Source organism: Acomys minous, assembly GCF_964271855.1.
Source record: "Acomys minous genome assembly, chromosome: 20".
NCBI lineage: Eukaryota > Metazoa > Chordata > Mammalia > Rodentia > Muridae > Acomys > Acomys minous.
In genome coordinates, this window is record NC_140502.1 from 15978019 (window position 1) to 15995331 (window position 17313).

Genomic DNA, 17313 nt, shown 5'->3' on the forward strand with positions numbered 1-17313 from the left:
TTCGAGACACACCTAAAGAGAACCACTTGAGGGAAGGGTTAGAGACTCCGGCTCCTGCTGAAGTTCGGGGTTCTGGTTACTCTAGGTTCCAGCAGAAGAAATCCTGTAGATTGTGCCAGGAGAATTGTTCCTTGGAACTGATATCCTTACCTGTCCATTAATCCACATTTTCTATTGTTTTGGCTAGTCTGGTTATAAGTGACATATGCTCAGTCACTAAGTTGTTAATAAAATATATTGGTTTAAAAAATTGAACATACAGTTTTGCAACAGAGATAAAAGTCTCAGGAGCCTGGAAGAATAGGTCATGACTCCAGGATGACAGAGGCATTCATCGTTTTCTGCAGTTTGGTTTTGTGTGTGTCCAAATTCTCCATCATAACACATTTCGGAATCTTTTCTAAGGAACTGCAACGACCACTAAGAACATGGGCTGGCGGATCAAACTATGCAAGTAACTTGGCGGGGCAATGCGGGGCTGTAGTGATTGACCTCCATGCTAAAAGTATTTCCCTTTCAGCTACTGGACATTTTTCTTCCTGTCCCCAGCTGGGGCCATTCTACAAATCAGTGCCCTGAGCTCCCTGGGCACAGCTGCTCCTTCCCTTGCAGGCCCCTCAGGAGACAGTTGTGCCCATTGTCCCTCTTCCTATAGTCGGAGGTGATGCCAAGATCTGTATCCCTGGATGCAGAGAGGCTAGGAACCCTCAGGAGAAGGGATACAACTTCTAATGGCTCTGGGGTTTTGTGGCCTCCCAGTCCACCCACCTTTTCAGGATCAATAATCTCCACACAGCCTGTGGGCCTAGATTTCCCAGTGTGGCTTAGCCTGAGGGACTTGATCAACGGCTATATTCCAGATAAAAGCCTCCTTCACTGCTTGCCAGTGCCCCATATGGGGCTGTCCTGTCCTGGCAGTGTGGCTCTCAGCAGGCATGTGGCTGTGTGCCCACCTTTCTCTTCTGTTTGTCTGTGTCTCTGGGTCTGCCCTTCCTGGCCCGAGATCCTGGCTGTTGCCAAGGCAGAGCCCTCGCTTTGATCGTCCTGGCGATGTCACGGTTGGGGGCAGTTTCTCCATCTTTCACTTCTCTAATGGTACCATGTGTGACTTCAGTGCCCCACCAGCTGGGCTGCAGGCTTCAAGGTAAGTCCTTCCTTAGGGCAGGAATCTATGAAAGCTAGAAGCAGCTTGAAAAGTTGTTTGAAGCCTTGGAGAAGGGTTGATTCTCTGAATCCCAGCTAGATGGCCATCCCCATTCTCTGTGTAGAAAGGTAATAGCTCTGTAGCTCTCCTTTTACACCGTCTCTCTCCCTCTATCTTTCTTATTTGTACCATAGGCTGCTCCTGCACTGGCTGTCATGTGTGTGCTCCTCATCTCATGCAGATTTTTGAGTTTTTGTGTGTCCTTGCTACTCAAAAGAGGGTCTAGGCAGGTGCGTGTGCTGAATGACTAAATGTATAATTAGTACGTTGTTCATCAGGCCTCAGGACCATGGTTCTTCTCTAGTGTATTTCTTCTGCTCTTATTTGTCATGAGTTTCATGTTGCCTCAATTTTCTAGGTAATCAGTGCTGACCTTGAATTTCTGATCTTCCTGCCTCCACCTTCTCGGTCCTGTGACTATAGACGTGTACTGCCACAGCTGGCTTCTCAGGCTCAAATTCCATGAACTGAGCCATAGCTAAAAGCGTCCTTTACTCATTCTTGTCCGAGATTTTCTCACTACTGTTGCATACAGTAGTTCCCAACTCAGCCTTATGGTTTATATTATTATTTTTAAAGTCTTAATATCCTCTTTACTTGTTGCTGTGGCTGAGCATGACTTTTCTCCACCATAAAGAAATACTCCCATGCACAACAAGACAACAGACACATGGATACAGACACACACACACACACACACACACACACACACACACAGACACAGAAACACACACACGCACAGACACAGATATACACAGGTCAACACAGACACAGAGACACAGGCACACATCTCTATACACAGACATACAGAGAAGCACACTGAAGCACATGCACACACAAACAAACACACACACAGACACACCTCCCACAAGCACACACATACACGCACACACACTCATCCCACACTAAGCATATTTGACCGATGATACCAGAGGCCAACATCTGGCTTACATATGCGTGTGTGCCCATACATATGTAAAGGAAGTTCAAGGTCATTCTCAGCTCTCTAGTGAGGTGGAGGTTAGATTAGCTGATGTGGAATTTTTTCCTCATCTAAAGTCAAATATACTCTCAGCACTAACATATTTAACATATAATTGAAGTGTACAAATTCAGTTGGGTATGGTGGCATGTGCCTTTTATCCTAGGTTTCAGGACCCAGAGAGGCAAGTGGATCTCTGTGCATTCCAGGCTAGATAGCCATACAGAGGGAGACCCTGTCTCACTCCCCCCCCTCTCTCTCTCTATATATATATATGTAAATCTCTCTCTCTATACATACATACATACATACATACATATATATATATATATATATATACATATATGTCTTTACTCCATTGTATGCCTCCTATATGCACTCCTTTCAAATTCATGTATTTTCTTTAATTATTGTTGTTGAACAAATGTTCCAATAAATATATGAAAAATGTCTAAATGTTGCACAGTCTTGGTGTTGCCTGTACGCATATGCATTACAATTTATTAGATTTGCTCTTTGATAATTTTATATGTTTGTATAGTGCATTTAGTTTATTCTTATTCTCCTATCCTCTCTTATTTTCCTTCCATACCTGTCATTTCCTATTCCTCTCTGCAGGTTCATTTTGAAATTGATGCCTTTTGGTTTTGTACCCATTGATAGAAATCAGGGTCATATATGTGACTTCTAGTTTGGACCTGTCCACTGGAGCTTGGTCAGTTCAATATATGAGTGCATAGAGAGAAAAAGACAGCCTTTCCACCTGCCAAATACGTCAGTTGCCAATAGTTCAGCAGAGAGGAGCAGTGTCTCACGTGGAGCCGCCCCTCTCATGATTGGCTGTTGAAGGTTCAGGCTTGTGCAGTCCCAGTGCAGGCAGTTGAGCTGCTATGAGATCATGTGTGCAGTGTCTCAGTCATGACTGAAGACCACATTTCAAATCCTTTCCCTCTATCTTCTGGACCTTCTGAAACCAATGTTAGGTACAAATAACTGTATCCTACCATACTATTCGATAGATTATTTTCTTTGTTTCCTTGAGACAAGGTCTTCTATGTAGTTCTGGCTGCCTGGAACTAGCCATGTCGATGATGCTCTGGTCTCTGACTCACAGAGCCTCTGTCTCTTGAGAGCTGAGAATAAACATGGGTGCCATCAAACCCAGCTTATGCACTAGATCTCCAAATATTGCTCCTGTCTAGAAACTATTCCCTTTGATTACCTTCTGCATATCCCCTTTGGACTCCCTTTGACTAATCTGAGCCCTGCTCCTACGCACATCTGTGCACATGTATCTGTGGATAAGTATCTGTAGAGAAGTATGTTTATACTTGAATCACATGAGTCACAGAGTTTGTTCTTGTTGCATTTACCCCATAATGAGTGATAAATGTGGTCTTCTCTTTCCTTCAGTGTCTCCAACTGGGGCTACAGGGTGGCCCAGAGTTTCGTGTTTGCCATTGAGGAGATTAATAGGAGTGCTCACTTGTTGCCCAATGTGACCCTGGGCTTCTCCATTCGAAACTCTGGGGACTCAGTGCATGGAGCCCTCCACGAGACGATGAGCTTTCTCACGGGGCAGGAGGAGCCCATCCCCAACTACGTGTGTCAGCATGGCTCTCCTCAGGCTGCGCTGGTTGGGGACACACGGTCATCGCTGTCTGTGTCCATGGCCAGACTTCTGGGCCTGTACAAATTTCCTCAGGTGAGTTGCTCATAGCCTTATTCTTTTCATGAGTGCAGTACCATCCCTTAGTGATGTTGTGAAAATGATGTTGGTGGTCACAGTAGTGAGGAGCTCCACTGTGGTGCCAGGTTCCCTGAAATGTTCTCCATTTCCAACCTGGTTCTCTTCTCCATGTCTGCATAATTTCGAAGACAAGTATAGTCCCCCTGCATTGACTAGGAAACTGAGGATAATACAAAATTCAAATCTATATTTCTAAAATTTTACTTATTTTTATCTTATATATGAACCTTTTGTGTACACACACACACACACACACACACACACACACATATGTGTTTACCAAGTATCTATTGAAATCAGAAAAAGATATTGGAGCTGCAGTTACTGATGTGTTTTATCTGCTATTTGTGTTCTGCAAATTGAACTCAGGATGTCTAAAATAGTAGCAAATACCCACCTATCTTGGCCCATGAGTTTTGCTATGCAGTTGGGAATAAGACAGATACCTCTAGCTTCAGGTCCAGGAAAGCCTCTTCTGGCTTCCTCCCATACCTGTGGCACAAAGTCACAAAGACATACACACATCTGAATCTGCTGTATGCAGTCTTCATGGAGCTGAGGTGACAGGTTTAAAGGGGTCACCAAGTTGTTACATATGTATGTGGATCTGAGCTCCTATACTCATGGGTTTACAGCAAGTGCTTTTATCCATTGAGCCTTCTCTCTTTCTTCTCAAATTTAGGTATGTTTAAAGCAGTAGAAAATTCATATTTCTACTCTGTACATGATGACACAGCCAAAGCCAATCTTCATTTTTGTTTTTAAGGTGTGTGTGTGTGTGTTTGTGTGTGTGTGTGTATGTGTGTATTGAGGAAGGCTTTCTCCTTGTAACCCAGGCTACCCTAAAACTCTTGATCCTTTATCCTCAGATTCCTGAGTGCTGTGCACAATTGTGTCCAGTACAAAAACTTGATTTTTATAAACTATGTCAATAATTTTTCTTTTTCGTTTTGTGCGGCTACAAGAGAAACCTTAGTTAAATTTGAATTCCAGGGTGTGGAGAGATGACTCAGAGGTTAAGCGAACTGGCTACTTCTTGCAGAGGACATAAGTTGGATTCCCACTACGTATGTAAAGTCTCACAATCATCTTAAACAACAGTTGCATCAATGGGACTTCTGTTTCTGTCCTTCATGGGCAGGAGACATACATGTAGTGCACAGTCATACATGCAGGCAAAACAGTCATACATGGAAAATAATAAAAATTAGAGTTAAAGCGAAACAATCATTTTTAGTCTAAGTTTGTCCAAATATTTCTATTAAATTATGATTTGTTTTCAATTAGTCATGTGTGTTTCATGGGACAAACTTTTACTTAAAACCTCATTGTTTGTCTACAGTCCAAACGTAAACTTAATTTTTAATCTTTAATATTATTGCCTCTTCTGGCAGTACCACCTGTTTGAGATGGAGAAGCCATATCCCTCCCCATGAACCAACTAGATGCTAGGGCCTTTGTGTAAAGACAGAATAATGTGTAATACCTTGTAATGGCTGGGGAAGTTTTGTACTAATACCCTGAGGCAGAGTAGCCACATCCTGTGTTGCTAAAACCAAAATAATGTCAGCAGCAACAAAAACCTCCCACAGACATAGAAAACCACCTTTTGCATCTTTATAAACTTATTTTTTCCTGAGTGGATGGTGCTATCTATTCATGGAAAAAGTGAGAAATTCGACTCTTATTTCTCTAAGACATCGAAATCATACAATGATGGTTTGATAAGAGCCATAGCTTATTGCCTCTTACTGGGAACATCCAGGTGGTTTATCATGTAAAGATTCTTATACCAAGCTTGATGACTTCAGTTTGTGCTTCTGGAACCCAAATGATAAAAGAAAACCAGCCCTCTCAATTTATCCTCTTTCCTCTACATGTGCATCATCACAGATGGACAGATGGATGGACAGAAAAACAGACACATGCGTGCACACACTTACACATGAAATATCTAAAGCACAACCTCACATCAGTGTGCAAAACAGAGTCAGACTAAGCCTAGCTGCAGTGCAGGAATAAATATGCAGGGCAGGGCGATGGGCAGGACCTGAGAAGGGAACAGGGAAAGGTATCCCACAGGACTGTCTGGGATGATCACTAGTGAGGGGGTGCACAGATGCTTGGCAGAACCAGCGGACTTCCCAAAATGTGATATCAAGTCCTTTATCAAAGTTACCTTTAGATTTTAATATACATTTATACATGTGTGTATATGTCTTTGTGACTTTGTGCCACAGGTGTGGGAGGAAGCCAGAAGAAGCCTTCCTGGGACTGAAGCTAGAGGCATTTATCTGATTCCCAACATACGATGTTGGTGTTGGGAATCAATTATGGGTCCCCTAGTAGAACTAGAAGGATTCTGATTGGCTGTCCTACCATTCTAGTTCCCTCCCTCCTTCCTATAATCCAATCAGACCATTAGATTTCACTTAATCCTGGCTGTCACCTACTGTTATGTTCCCTGACTCTTCCTTGACAGATCAGTTACTCATCTTCACTACCCAGCCTGAGTGACAAGATCCAGTTCCCATCCTTCCTTCGGACCCTGCCTAGTGACCATATATCCTCCCGTGCAGTTACTCAGCTGATAATTCACTTCCAGTGGTCCTGGGTGATCATTCTGGCCAAGGTTGATGACTTTGGGCAGCAGGCCAGCTCTCTGGCCACTGAGGTGCTGAGCCCAGCTGGTGTGTGCATTGAGTTCCACCTCTATGTCCCCTCTGACCAGTCCTTGGGTAAGATTGAAGAGACTGTCCAGAAGATGCAGAAATGCACCGCCAAGGGCGTTCTGATTTTCTTAAGCAACTCGAATTTTGAGTCCATCTTGTATGGCTTACTGGGTACAAATGTCTCAGGCCATGTGTGGGTCAGCACAGACACTCTGCACATGGCTCTCGCTCTGACTGTTCCAGGCGTTTCCCAGGTCTTGCAAGGCACATTTGGCCTTCTGTATCACAGCAGCAGGGCAATTGGCTTCCCTGAGTTCCTTGCTCAGCTGCGCCCTAGCCAGACCCCTGAAGACATGTTTATAAAGAAGTTCTGGGAGTTCACCTTTGATTGTTCATGGCCTCAGCAGAACAGCACAGTGCCAGAGGGAGTTCAGTTCTGCTCCGGGAATGAGAGTCTGAAATACAAGCAGCATCCTTTCCAAGAACTGAGTAAAATTGATGCTGCCTACACAGCTGTCTACAGCATTGCCCATGTCCTGCATGATGTGTTATCCTGTGGGCACCAGAATGGGAAATGTACAGACTCCCAGGACTTCCATCCCTGGCAGGTGAGAGAAGACATGAACGAATGTTTGGATGATTCAGTGAAAGTTGGGAATCAAGATGTAGGTTTTTACTAAGCTATAGTGCTGTAGCAGACTGTATGCTTCAGCTGTGCCCCTCATCATTGTTACTGAGATGGATCTGAGAAGCAGCCTTGGACATGTGGTCCATGCTTATGTATGATCTCAGATGAGTCCAGTCCCTGTTGTGTTGATTGACATAGCAAATTCAGGTTGTTTGTAAAATTGATATTTCAGAGAAGTGTTCCAGGTTTGAGCTTTCATAAACAGAGGACATTTTTTTTTAGCATATGCATTCTTCAAATCCAAAATTCAAAGGGACATTTGGTGCATGAGTGTGGACAAATGTGTGTAGGCGTGCTGACACAGATGGGTCCAGTGTTCCCACATGTGTACATCCATGTGGTAAGGCCTGAGGATGATGTGAGATATTACCTTTCAGTTACTATTCTACCTTATTTGGGGCATGACCTTTCACTCAACCATAGAACATATTTGTGCATCAAGTGTTCCTAGCCAGCTCGCTCTGGTCATCTCCTGTCTCCATCTCTGAGGATGTAATTCCCAAAGGGCTTCTTCAGATACCTGGCAGTTAGGTGGTTTGTAGATATTTGAAATCCCAACACCATGTTTGCATGGCAAAAGCCTAAATATCTGAGGCAACAGTCAAGTCCTTACCTATTTTTCTATTTTAAAATAGAGCCTTTCACCCATTTACATAATAAATATAGGTTATTTTGTTCTGTCTGTTTGCCTAACTATCTGTCTGTCTGTCTGTCTGTCTAATTGTCTATCATCTATCTTCAAGCTTCTCTAATGCACTCCAGGCAGCATAAGCCCACATCTGCAAGAACCTTTTCAGAATCACTTTGCTCATTGTTGAGAGAAAGTTAGGGTGGTGGCTAAGAGGGGGGTACACTTTCATACCCATCATTCAGCTTCTCTGAGTCTGTACTGTGTGCCTGGTGAGGATTCAGGTGGTTTTGAACCAGTTGAACAGTTATAGTTATTGGCATTTTGGCTGAGTTTGCTTAATTATGATTTACAGGAGGCTTGGCTTGGTGGCTCATGTCTGTCATCTTAGTAAACAGTAAGTTGAGGCCATAGAATCTCGAGTTCAAGGCCAACCTATGGTACAAAGCATGAACCTGCCCAAAAATATATGTGGGGATGGTGATGTCTGTTTGTGTCCTATGATGAAGATATAAAGTAGATGAAAGAGTGAGGAGTGTGTGAAGGGAAATGAGAGGTGGAGAGGTTGAAATACCAGTGTTGCAGAGAAGAGGTCAAGAAACCTCTCCACAGGAAGGCAGCACTGTTGATGTCCAGGACAGCATTTATGAGCACCATAGAATGGAGACAAATAAGAAGAGCCACATGGGTGTGAGTGAAGATGTGTGACAGAGTGGTCTGAGTGATTGGGAGGCCTCAGTGGGCTGGGTCCAGTCTGTGGAAGATACAAGTGTTTGGCATCTAAACAGTGAGGTGGGATGGAAGGCTGTGCAGAATAGTACACAGTCAAATGAGACCCTAGAGCCAGCACCACACTGGGTGGGATGTTTCTGGGTTCAATTTTATGGTTGGCGAGATTGTTCAGTGGGTAAAGGCACTTGTCCCCAAGCTTAAGTGCAATTCCTGAATCCCTCATGGAAGGAGCAGGAGAAAATATTCCTGAGAGTTACTCTCTGAATTTTGCAATGTGAGTGAGATGTGTACACACACACACACACACACACACACACACACACACACACACACACTATATTATATTTCAAAATTTCAAGATAAAATATTATGAAGTGTTATTGAATTAAACGTAGAATTTTTTTTATTTCTGAAAATATCACAGTACCTTAAACTTCATTATAACTACTGAAGCCAGATTTTGATGGAAGTTGCTCAGTATCACTGCAGAGGCCATATAGAGAAGACGTAGGACAGTCCCAGTCCAGTCTACAGTGTCTCCTTTTCTTCCTCAGCTGCTTCATGCCCTCAGAAGGGTGCACTTCAAGACTCCTGATGGAAGTGAGATTATGTTTGATGACAATGGAGATTTGGTGACAACATTTGACATTTTTCATGGGAAGAAGATCCCTGAGGGTGTATTCCATTTGGTCAACGTAGGCATGATAGACCCTCAAGATTCTTCAGGGAACAAAATGATGGTTCATTTGAAGGAGGATCTCCACGTGAGTTGCCTGAATGCAGAGCTGACTCTTGTCCTAGAGTGTTAAATTCTCTGGGAAATTCCAAGTTCAGGGTTCCTCATTCCTCCTAGTGCATGAAGTGGATGTGGCTGTGGATTTGTCCAGTCAGTGATAACAGATGATGTTCTTTATTTAATAAGAGTCCTCTCTCTGGATGCTACTGACTGCGCAGAAAAATAAATACATCAGAGCTGCTGTTGGAGAGATGGCTCAGTGGTTAAAGTGTTTGCTACACAAGCACAAAATCTAGGCTGTGGTCCTCCTGAACATGTGTACCTGCTGAGTGGGCAGTGTGGTACCTGTATTTTCATTCTTGCATGGTGGATACAAGGAGACAGCAAAGAAGATAGTAATACTAACCATATCAGTGAAGTCTGGGTTTTTACTTTGAGCATCTACTTCAATGTGCATAGTGGAAAAGTAAAGAAGGATGATTCCCAACTTTGACACTGGTCTCCCATGCACTTGTACACACATTCTCATCATCCCACATAGATGTTTTAAGGCACATATACATACTTACCCCACACAAACTTGTGAAAAATGGGGAAGAGAACATACCAGACTCTGAAAATAGAATCAGACATGGAACCTGGAGATATTTTGAGAGTGTTTTCATTTTCTTCTCTTTGACGAGGAAGATAGTGACACACTCAACTAAACGTCTCCCCATGTACCATCTGCGAGATTTAATCAGAAGAATCTGCTTATGTAATGTTTTAGATTTCCCCCCACCATGGCAAATTCCCAAGGAACAGTGTGAAGAGAGGAAAGGTTTTTATTGACTTGTGGTTTTATAGTTTTGAGGTCAGGATGATCCATTGCTTTGGTTGTATGAGCTTGAGGCCGTGTGTCATGTCAGCAGCCACGTGTGTTGGAAGAGGTTTCCCAACTCCTGGTGACCGTGAACTGGAGATGTGTGGTTCCAGACAGACATGGTAGGGGAACAAGTTACACCTTATCAGTGCACCGTGACCAAACCCACTTTATCCAATTAGGGCTCACTTTTATTTCCAACATCGACAGTAGTTCTTCAGGTCATGAATCCAGTGAGCAATTAATGTATTGGCTAGGTCAGATGCCTGAAGATCCCATCATTCTTCAAAAACCCGCCATCTGGTGACCAGCAGTCCAACACACAAGACTTTGGAAACCTTTATGCTCAAACCCTGATGATTATTAACAAAATGATTGGCTGTTTTGAGAAAGGCATGCCTATTTGCTGTCTGGTGCATAGAAATGTCTCAGTTTCCTGTCATATGCCAGTTGAGAAGAGTCCCTTCTGATACCACTTTGTCTAGCTTTGTTCTGGTGGCATCTCCAGTCAATGTTGGGCTTAAGCCTTTCAACAAGTGGAGTTTCCCTTTCCTGTGTTACTCAAAGAATAAAGGACACATGCTACGTGGTCTGAGGGTTCTTGTGAAAGGCCTTTTATTGGCTTGAACAGGGAGGGGTTTCTCATCTCTTCTGTTGTGGCAGAGATCTCAGCACCACACACTTCCGTCTTCATAACCCTTGCCTGTTGGTGGAGCTGTTCTAAGAGGGACTGAGTCAGCTGGATGATGGTCGAATCCTATAACCCTAGCATTGTGAAGGTAGAGGAAGGAAGATTTCTATGAGTACTAGGCCAACCTGTATTACAGAGCAAGTTCTGGGGAGGCTAAGGAGAGAGAGAGAGAGAGAGAGAGAGAGAGAGAGAGAGAGAGAGAGAGAGAGAGAGAGAGAGAGGGGGAGAGAGTTAGCTGAGGGAGTCAATATGTACAATTTAGCCATCGTATCTATTACTTTTATAGTTTAAGCAAAAACAACGGGATAGCCAAACTGAAATTCTCAACAGCTGCACTAAGGAGGGCAACTGGGAAAAAGAAGAGTGACCGCATAGTGAGAGTTAGACATGCAGTCCTGCATGCAGCCACAGGTCTGTAGAAGACTTCAGAGAAAGAGAGAAAGGTGAGAGTAACAGGGGAAGCATGCTCAGGATGTGGAGATCATGCAAAAGAAAGAAAAAGAGATAACAAGAAGATAAAGGAAAAATGCTTCTTGTCTGAGTCACTGAGGCAATCAGGCTGCCACGACAGAAGGGCCTGTACTTCTGTAATGTCTTACAATATGTGTCAGTCTTTCTCAATTTTTTCTATGCACATTTGGACGTTTTATTGTCATATATATTTATGTATTATGTGTCATGTGTGCCTGAGGTGGTGAGAAGAGGGAATTGGCTCCTCTAGAATGGAGTTACAGTGTGAGGGGCTATGTGGGCTGTGGGGATTGAACCCTGCTTCTCTGGAAGAGCAGCAGCCTGTACTCCTGCCAGCTTGACTATCGCTCCGGTTGTAATACTTTCAACTGTTGATGTAGGAACCCAGAGGGACCGGAGAGATAACACATCACACTGCTTAGCTAAATTTTTGAAGCCCTTAGCTAAGTACGCTTGGTGTAGCCCTTCTTATATTACATATAATGGTACCTGTTCCATGTGACTCCCCTTGGAGAGACTTATATTCTAAAAGATGACCAATGTAGTGGGCTGAGGGGAACCCATTCTCCTGTCAGAGTTATGTCAAGCATCTGTATCCCTGGAGATGCACTGGTGACACTGTGTTCACTGTTACCAGGTGCCCAGCTCAAACTGCAGTGAAAGCTGCCTTCCAGGCTTCAGCCAAGTTTCCCGTCTGGGAGCCCCCCACTGCTGTTTTGATTGCAGTCCCTGCCCCGAGGGACACTTTGCAGACCAAAGAGGTAAGGGCATGTGGAACTGGAATCTGAGGGGTCCACAGGGCGCTGTGACCCTCCTTGTATGTTAGTTATTGTTCTCCTGCTGTGAAGGGGCACCAAGGGCAAGTCTGCTTTTGAGGAAAAGCATTGAACTGTGGCCTTACTTAGAGTTTCAGGGCATGAGTCCATGAACCTCATGGTAGGATGGACGGTGGCAGGCAGACTGGCATGCATGGTGTCCCAGGAGTAACTGAGAGCTTACATTGTGCTCCACAGGCAGCAGGCAAGACAGTGGAGAGTGGGCTTGGTGTGGGATTTTGAACTCTCAATGGCTACCCACAGTGACCCACCTCCTCCTGCAAAACTACACCTCCCAATCCATCCCGACAGTCCACCACCTAGGAAACAAACATTCAAATATGTGAATCTATGGGGACAATTCTCATTCTAAACCACCCCCCCCCTGGGCTGAGATGTTGCAGTCTCAGCTTCCCTGTGGACTTCAGGTGGAACCCCATTGAGAAAGCTAGTCTTACAATTATTCTTAGGTAAGTGCTTTATGGAGACAGAGAAGTGAATAAACCATATTTGCACATCCTAATGAATTGTCTCTTCCCACCCACTGCACATCCCTTGTCCCCTGATGAAGAAAGACATTGTCATCGAAGAGTGGTGGTTCAGGCATTTAGTCCTAGCATTTGGAGGCAGAGGCAGGCGATGTCTATGAATTTGAAACCAACCTGGTCTACAGAATGAGGTTACACTTTTGAACCTTCTCTTGAAAATGAAAAAAAAAAAGAAAGAAAGAAAGGCAGAAAGAATAGAGAGAAATGATATATATTCCCAGAAGCTTCTCCAGGTCCCATAAAAACACCCAGACTTTCATTGACACTGGCAAATTTCAGTTGCTATTTAAACCTCCTGTAACTGGAGCTGCATGGTGGGTGTCTTTTTTTGTGACTTCTTTCTTCCTCTGTACGAAAAGTGTTCACCGCAGAGGTTAAATGGGAACAGACCATCACATTCCAGGCTGGTTGAGCTACAGAGCTTTCTGCTTTAGTCTGCTGAAAGCTGGAAATATAGTCAAGTTGGCCTGAGGGTTGGTGTTGTGTAAGGACTTACGATTGCAGTGACAGAGCCCTCCTCTGTGTGCTATCATTACAAACCGTGTGTGTGTGTGTGTGTGTGTGTGTGTGTGTGTGTGTGTGTGTGTGTATCTTTCTTTAGGTTTGTTGTTTGATTTTGAGACATGGTCTACAATGCAGCTCAGGCTGGCTTGGGGCTTAGTATTTTGACCATGCAGACCTGGAACTGGTAGAATTCTACCTGCCTCTTTCTCTCAATTGCTGAGGTTAAGTGATGTGCAGCCACACCCAGCTCCATCTCCCCCATTTGTGTCTGTGTTCTTTCATAGACATGAAGAGATGTCTTCTGTGCCCCAAGGAGCAGTACTCACACCACAGCAGAGACCGATGCCTGCCCAGGACAGAGATCTTCCTGGCCTTTGAGGAACCACTGGGGTTCATACTGGCTCTGGTGTCAATCTTCCTGTGCGGAATGGCTGTCCTGGTCCTTGGAGTGTTCCTGAAGCATCGGGACACACCTGTGGTGAGGGCCAACAACAGAGCTCTCAGCTACTTACTCCTGATCTCTCTTTCCCTCTGTGCCCTGTGTGCCTTGCTGTTCCTAGGCCGACCCACTGTCACCACATGCCTCCTCCGACAGACCACCTTTGCCGTGGTGTTCACGGTGGCTGTCTCCTCTGTTCTGGCCAAGACTGTCACAGTGGTCCTGGCCTTCAGGGTCACCAGGCCAGGGGGCAGGATCCGGATGTGCCTGAGCCCTGGTGCTTCCTCCTCAGTGGTCCTCATTGCTTCCTTAATTCAGGTTGTTCTTTGTGGGGTCTGGTTGGCCACCTCCCCACCATTCCCACACAGGGACATGGTGTCGGAACCCCAGCACATTGTCATCCAATGCCAGGAGGGTTCTGGCACCACCTTCTTCTGTGTGCTTGGCTACTTGGGTTTCCTGGCAGGGGGTACCTTCTCTGTGGCTTTTCTGGCCAGGGCCCTGCCAGATGTCTTCAACGAGACAAAGTTCCTCACCTTCAGCATGCTGCTGTTCTGCAGTGTCTGGACAGCCTTCCTGCCCCTGTACCACAGTGCCCGGGGCAAGTCCACTGTGGCAGTAGAGATCTTCTCTATCCTGGCCTCCACTGCTGGGCTTCTGGGTGGCATCTTCATCCCCAAGTGCTACATCATCTTGCTGAAGCCCGAGAAGAACACCCCTGCCTGGCCACAGCAAGGCCTCCAGGCACAGCAGCATAAGCACGGTTAGACACTCCAGAGAAGGTGTCTCTCCAGTTCCTCACCACAAACTTCATGGTCTCATTTCCATGGGAATCACCATAACTAACTGCATGGTTTTTTTTTCTCGCTGGTTCTGTGCAGATACAAAGGTAAAAGACAGATGAAGATTGTTGTGAGATACTGAGAAGAAAACATTAATGACTGTTTGTTTTAGAGTGAACACCCAGAGAGTTACTGAATTAACATCAACAGAATTTTGACAGGTTGACTGGAGGAGTTAGGAAGATGGCTCGATGTGGAAACATGCTTGACTACTTGAATTTGATACCTAAGACCCACATGTTGGAAGGGGAGAAGTGACATCACCAATTGTCTCTGACCTCTTGCTAACCACAGGGCGACCTCCACATGGAGACTCACAAAATATAAATGCCAAGGTTTGAGAAGGGTCATGAGGTAATAACGATAATGTCAGGGTTTGAGAGGTATATTATTGATCTGTCTTTTTGGTTTTTGACAGGAACAGTACTAGGAATTGAACTTTTCACTGGCATGTCCTTCACAGACTTACCATGTGATTTATATTTTATTTGGCAAGAATTTATTGCCTCTACAAAAGTTTAAATAAAAACTACAAAAATTCAGAATACAAGTTGATATGGTCTTAAGTAGATAAAAAGCTTGAGATCCCCGTGTGATTTAGCAATCTCGGTCTTAGATATATTCTCAAGAAAAACAAATCATGTTTGTAAAGACTGTAAATAATTCTTCTTTATAGAAGCGTAATATATGTACACATATATGTGAATATATATGTCCAACAAATGGTGAATGTTGTTTTTCTCAGTTTTTAATTAGTTAATTGATAATTTTTCATTGTACCCCATGTTAAACTTATTCAACATTCTTAAAATTATTATTTTTTTACATTTACATTTATATCATTACACATATATAAAATATACTATGGGGAGATCCAAGATGGTGGCGAGCAGTGTGGACCGTGTTTAGACGCTCCAGTAAACAATTCAGGGAATTGCACAGAATTCTGAACCAGGAACTCTGAGGTCCCCACACCACTGCAGCAGGAGTGCCCCACGGTTCTAAGGGACCAGGGTGCAGAGGACCTGCATGCCCCTGCACAGAGGAGGAGCGCAATTTTCTTAGACTGGAGCAGCAGCGGCAACAGTGGCGGTCGGGGAGGCGATTTGCAGCTCTGAGCCCTCTGGCATTGTGATTGGTGTGGTGGCCAGTGTGAGTTGCTGCAGGAGAGGGGACTCTGGGCAGGATTTGGGCTGTATCGGGTGGTTTGGGCTCCTTGACCCAAGCTCAACTTGGCTCAGGGCTCGTGCCCTGTGACCCAAACTGGATTCAGCATGCAGTTCCGCCCAAGAGACCCAAGCTAAGCTTAGTGCCCAGTTCTGCTGCGGAGACACTAGCTCAGCTCAGTGCAAAGTTCCACTGCTGAGACACAGGCTGAGCTCAGCACACAGTTCTGCCGCAGAGATGCAGGCTCAGCTCAGTGTACATTTCTGCCATGGGGACACTAGCTGAGCTCAGAGTGCAGTTCTGGTGCTATGACGCAGGCTGAGTTCAGTGTGTAGATTGAGCCCAGAGTCCTTCCTTACCTGGACTTGGCAGGAAGGTGGGTCCAGATACTCTAGCTGAATTTTGCTTGCATTGTGGCCCTGAGACTCTGGCTGGACTCTCAGAGCAGTTTAGGCTCAGAGTCCTGGGCTGAATTCAGCACGCAGTTTGGGTCCAGAGTCCCTGGCTGAGCTCGTTGTGCAATTACATTCTCTGGTTGAGCTCCGTGTGCAGTTTGGGGCCGGGGGCCGTAACTGCGCTTGGTGGGCAGGTTGGGGCCCAGAAACTCTAGCTGAGCTTGGCAGGCAGTTTGGCCCTAGAGAACCTAGCTGAGCTGAGAGCATGGGAGGAGCCCAGAGTCCTTGGCTAGTCTTGGCGGGCAGTCCCAGCCCTGAGACTCTGACTGGACTCGGTGGGAAGTTTAGGTCCTCAGATTCTAACTGACTCGGCAAGCTCAGTGTGTGCTTTGGGCCAAAGACCCAGGTTGGACTCAGTGCTAACTGGACTAATTGCATGGAATAGGCCCTGAGACCCATTTGGGCACAGAGACATGACCTGGACTCAGTGTGTGGATTGTTTGGGCCCTGTGACACTAACCTGGACTCTGCAAGCAGTCTGAGTCTTGAAACACTACCAGGAACCACAGATCGGCAGAGCAACAAAGCTCCAGGACTAAGGAATTCTCAGGGAGACAGGGAGTAAAGTGGCCATCAGACCACCTCCACCTGGCCTGCTTCAGTCCCTGGAAAGCTCCGGGGCTACAAGGGGATCCAGAAGGCTGTGGAAACTTTGGCCAGACACAACACACATTCAGAGACCCAGAATGATTACAGGACCCACAGTATAGGGGAGGTGAGGATCCCTTGCTGTGAGAGTCCAAAACGACAGGGCTAGCCTCCTGCTATCCAGACCAGTGAAGCATCAGAGCTTCTGTCCTAGGGAAATCATGAGAAAACAGATGAATCTATCATCAGACTCCCTCCACCCAACTTGGGAAGCTACCCAACAAAAATAGAGAGAGCAAGATGTCTAAAGGACAGCGTAAAAGCATATGCAAAAAATAAAAAACAATATGGCATCTCCAGATTCCATCTATCACCCCCCAAAAAAACAACCCAGAGAACTCAAAGATAGTGGAAATAGAAGAAAATGACCTTAAGTCCTTAGTAATGGGGATGATAATGGAGGAAACAAATACAATTCATAATCAAATGCGGGAAGATGCACCCAAACAGGTGGAAGACATAAAAGAAGCCAGTAGAAA

The 17313-nt window shown here is 45.0% G+C and overlaps 1 protein-coding gene across 1 annotated transcript; it reads left to right on the forward strand.

Moving 5' to 3' along the window:
- Positions 1–935: 935 nt before the first annotated feature.
- Positions 936–14490, forward strand: LOC311591103 (vomeronasal type-2 receptor 26-like; the record flags this gene model as incomplete). The annotated part of the gene is made up of 6 exons (XM_084770471.1): positions 936–1144; positions 3600–3891; positions 6419–7216; positions 9211–9420; positions 12054–12177; positions 13568–14490. The coding sequence occupies 6 exons, from the start codon at positions 936–938 to the stop codon at positions 14488–14490; spliced, it is 2556 nt and encodes an 851-aa protein (XP_084626597.1).
- Positions 14491–17313: the final 2823 nt, after the last annotated feature.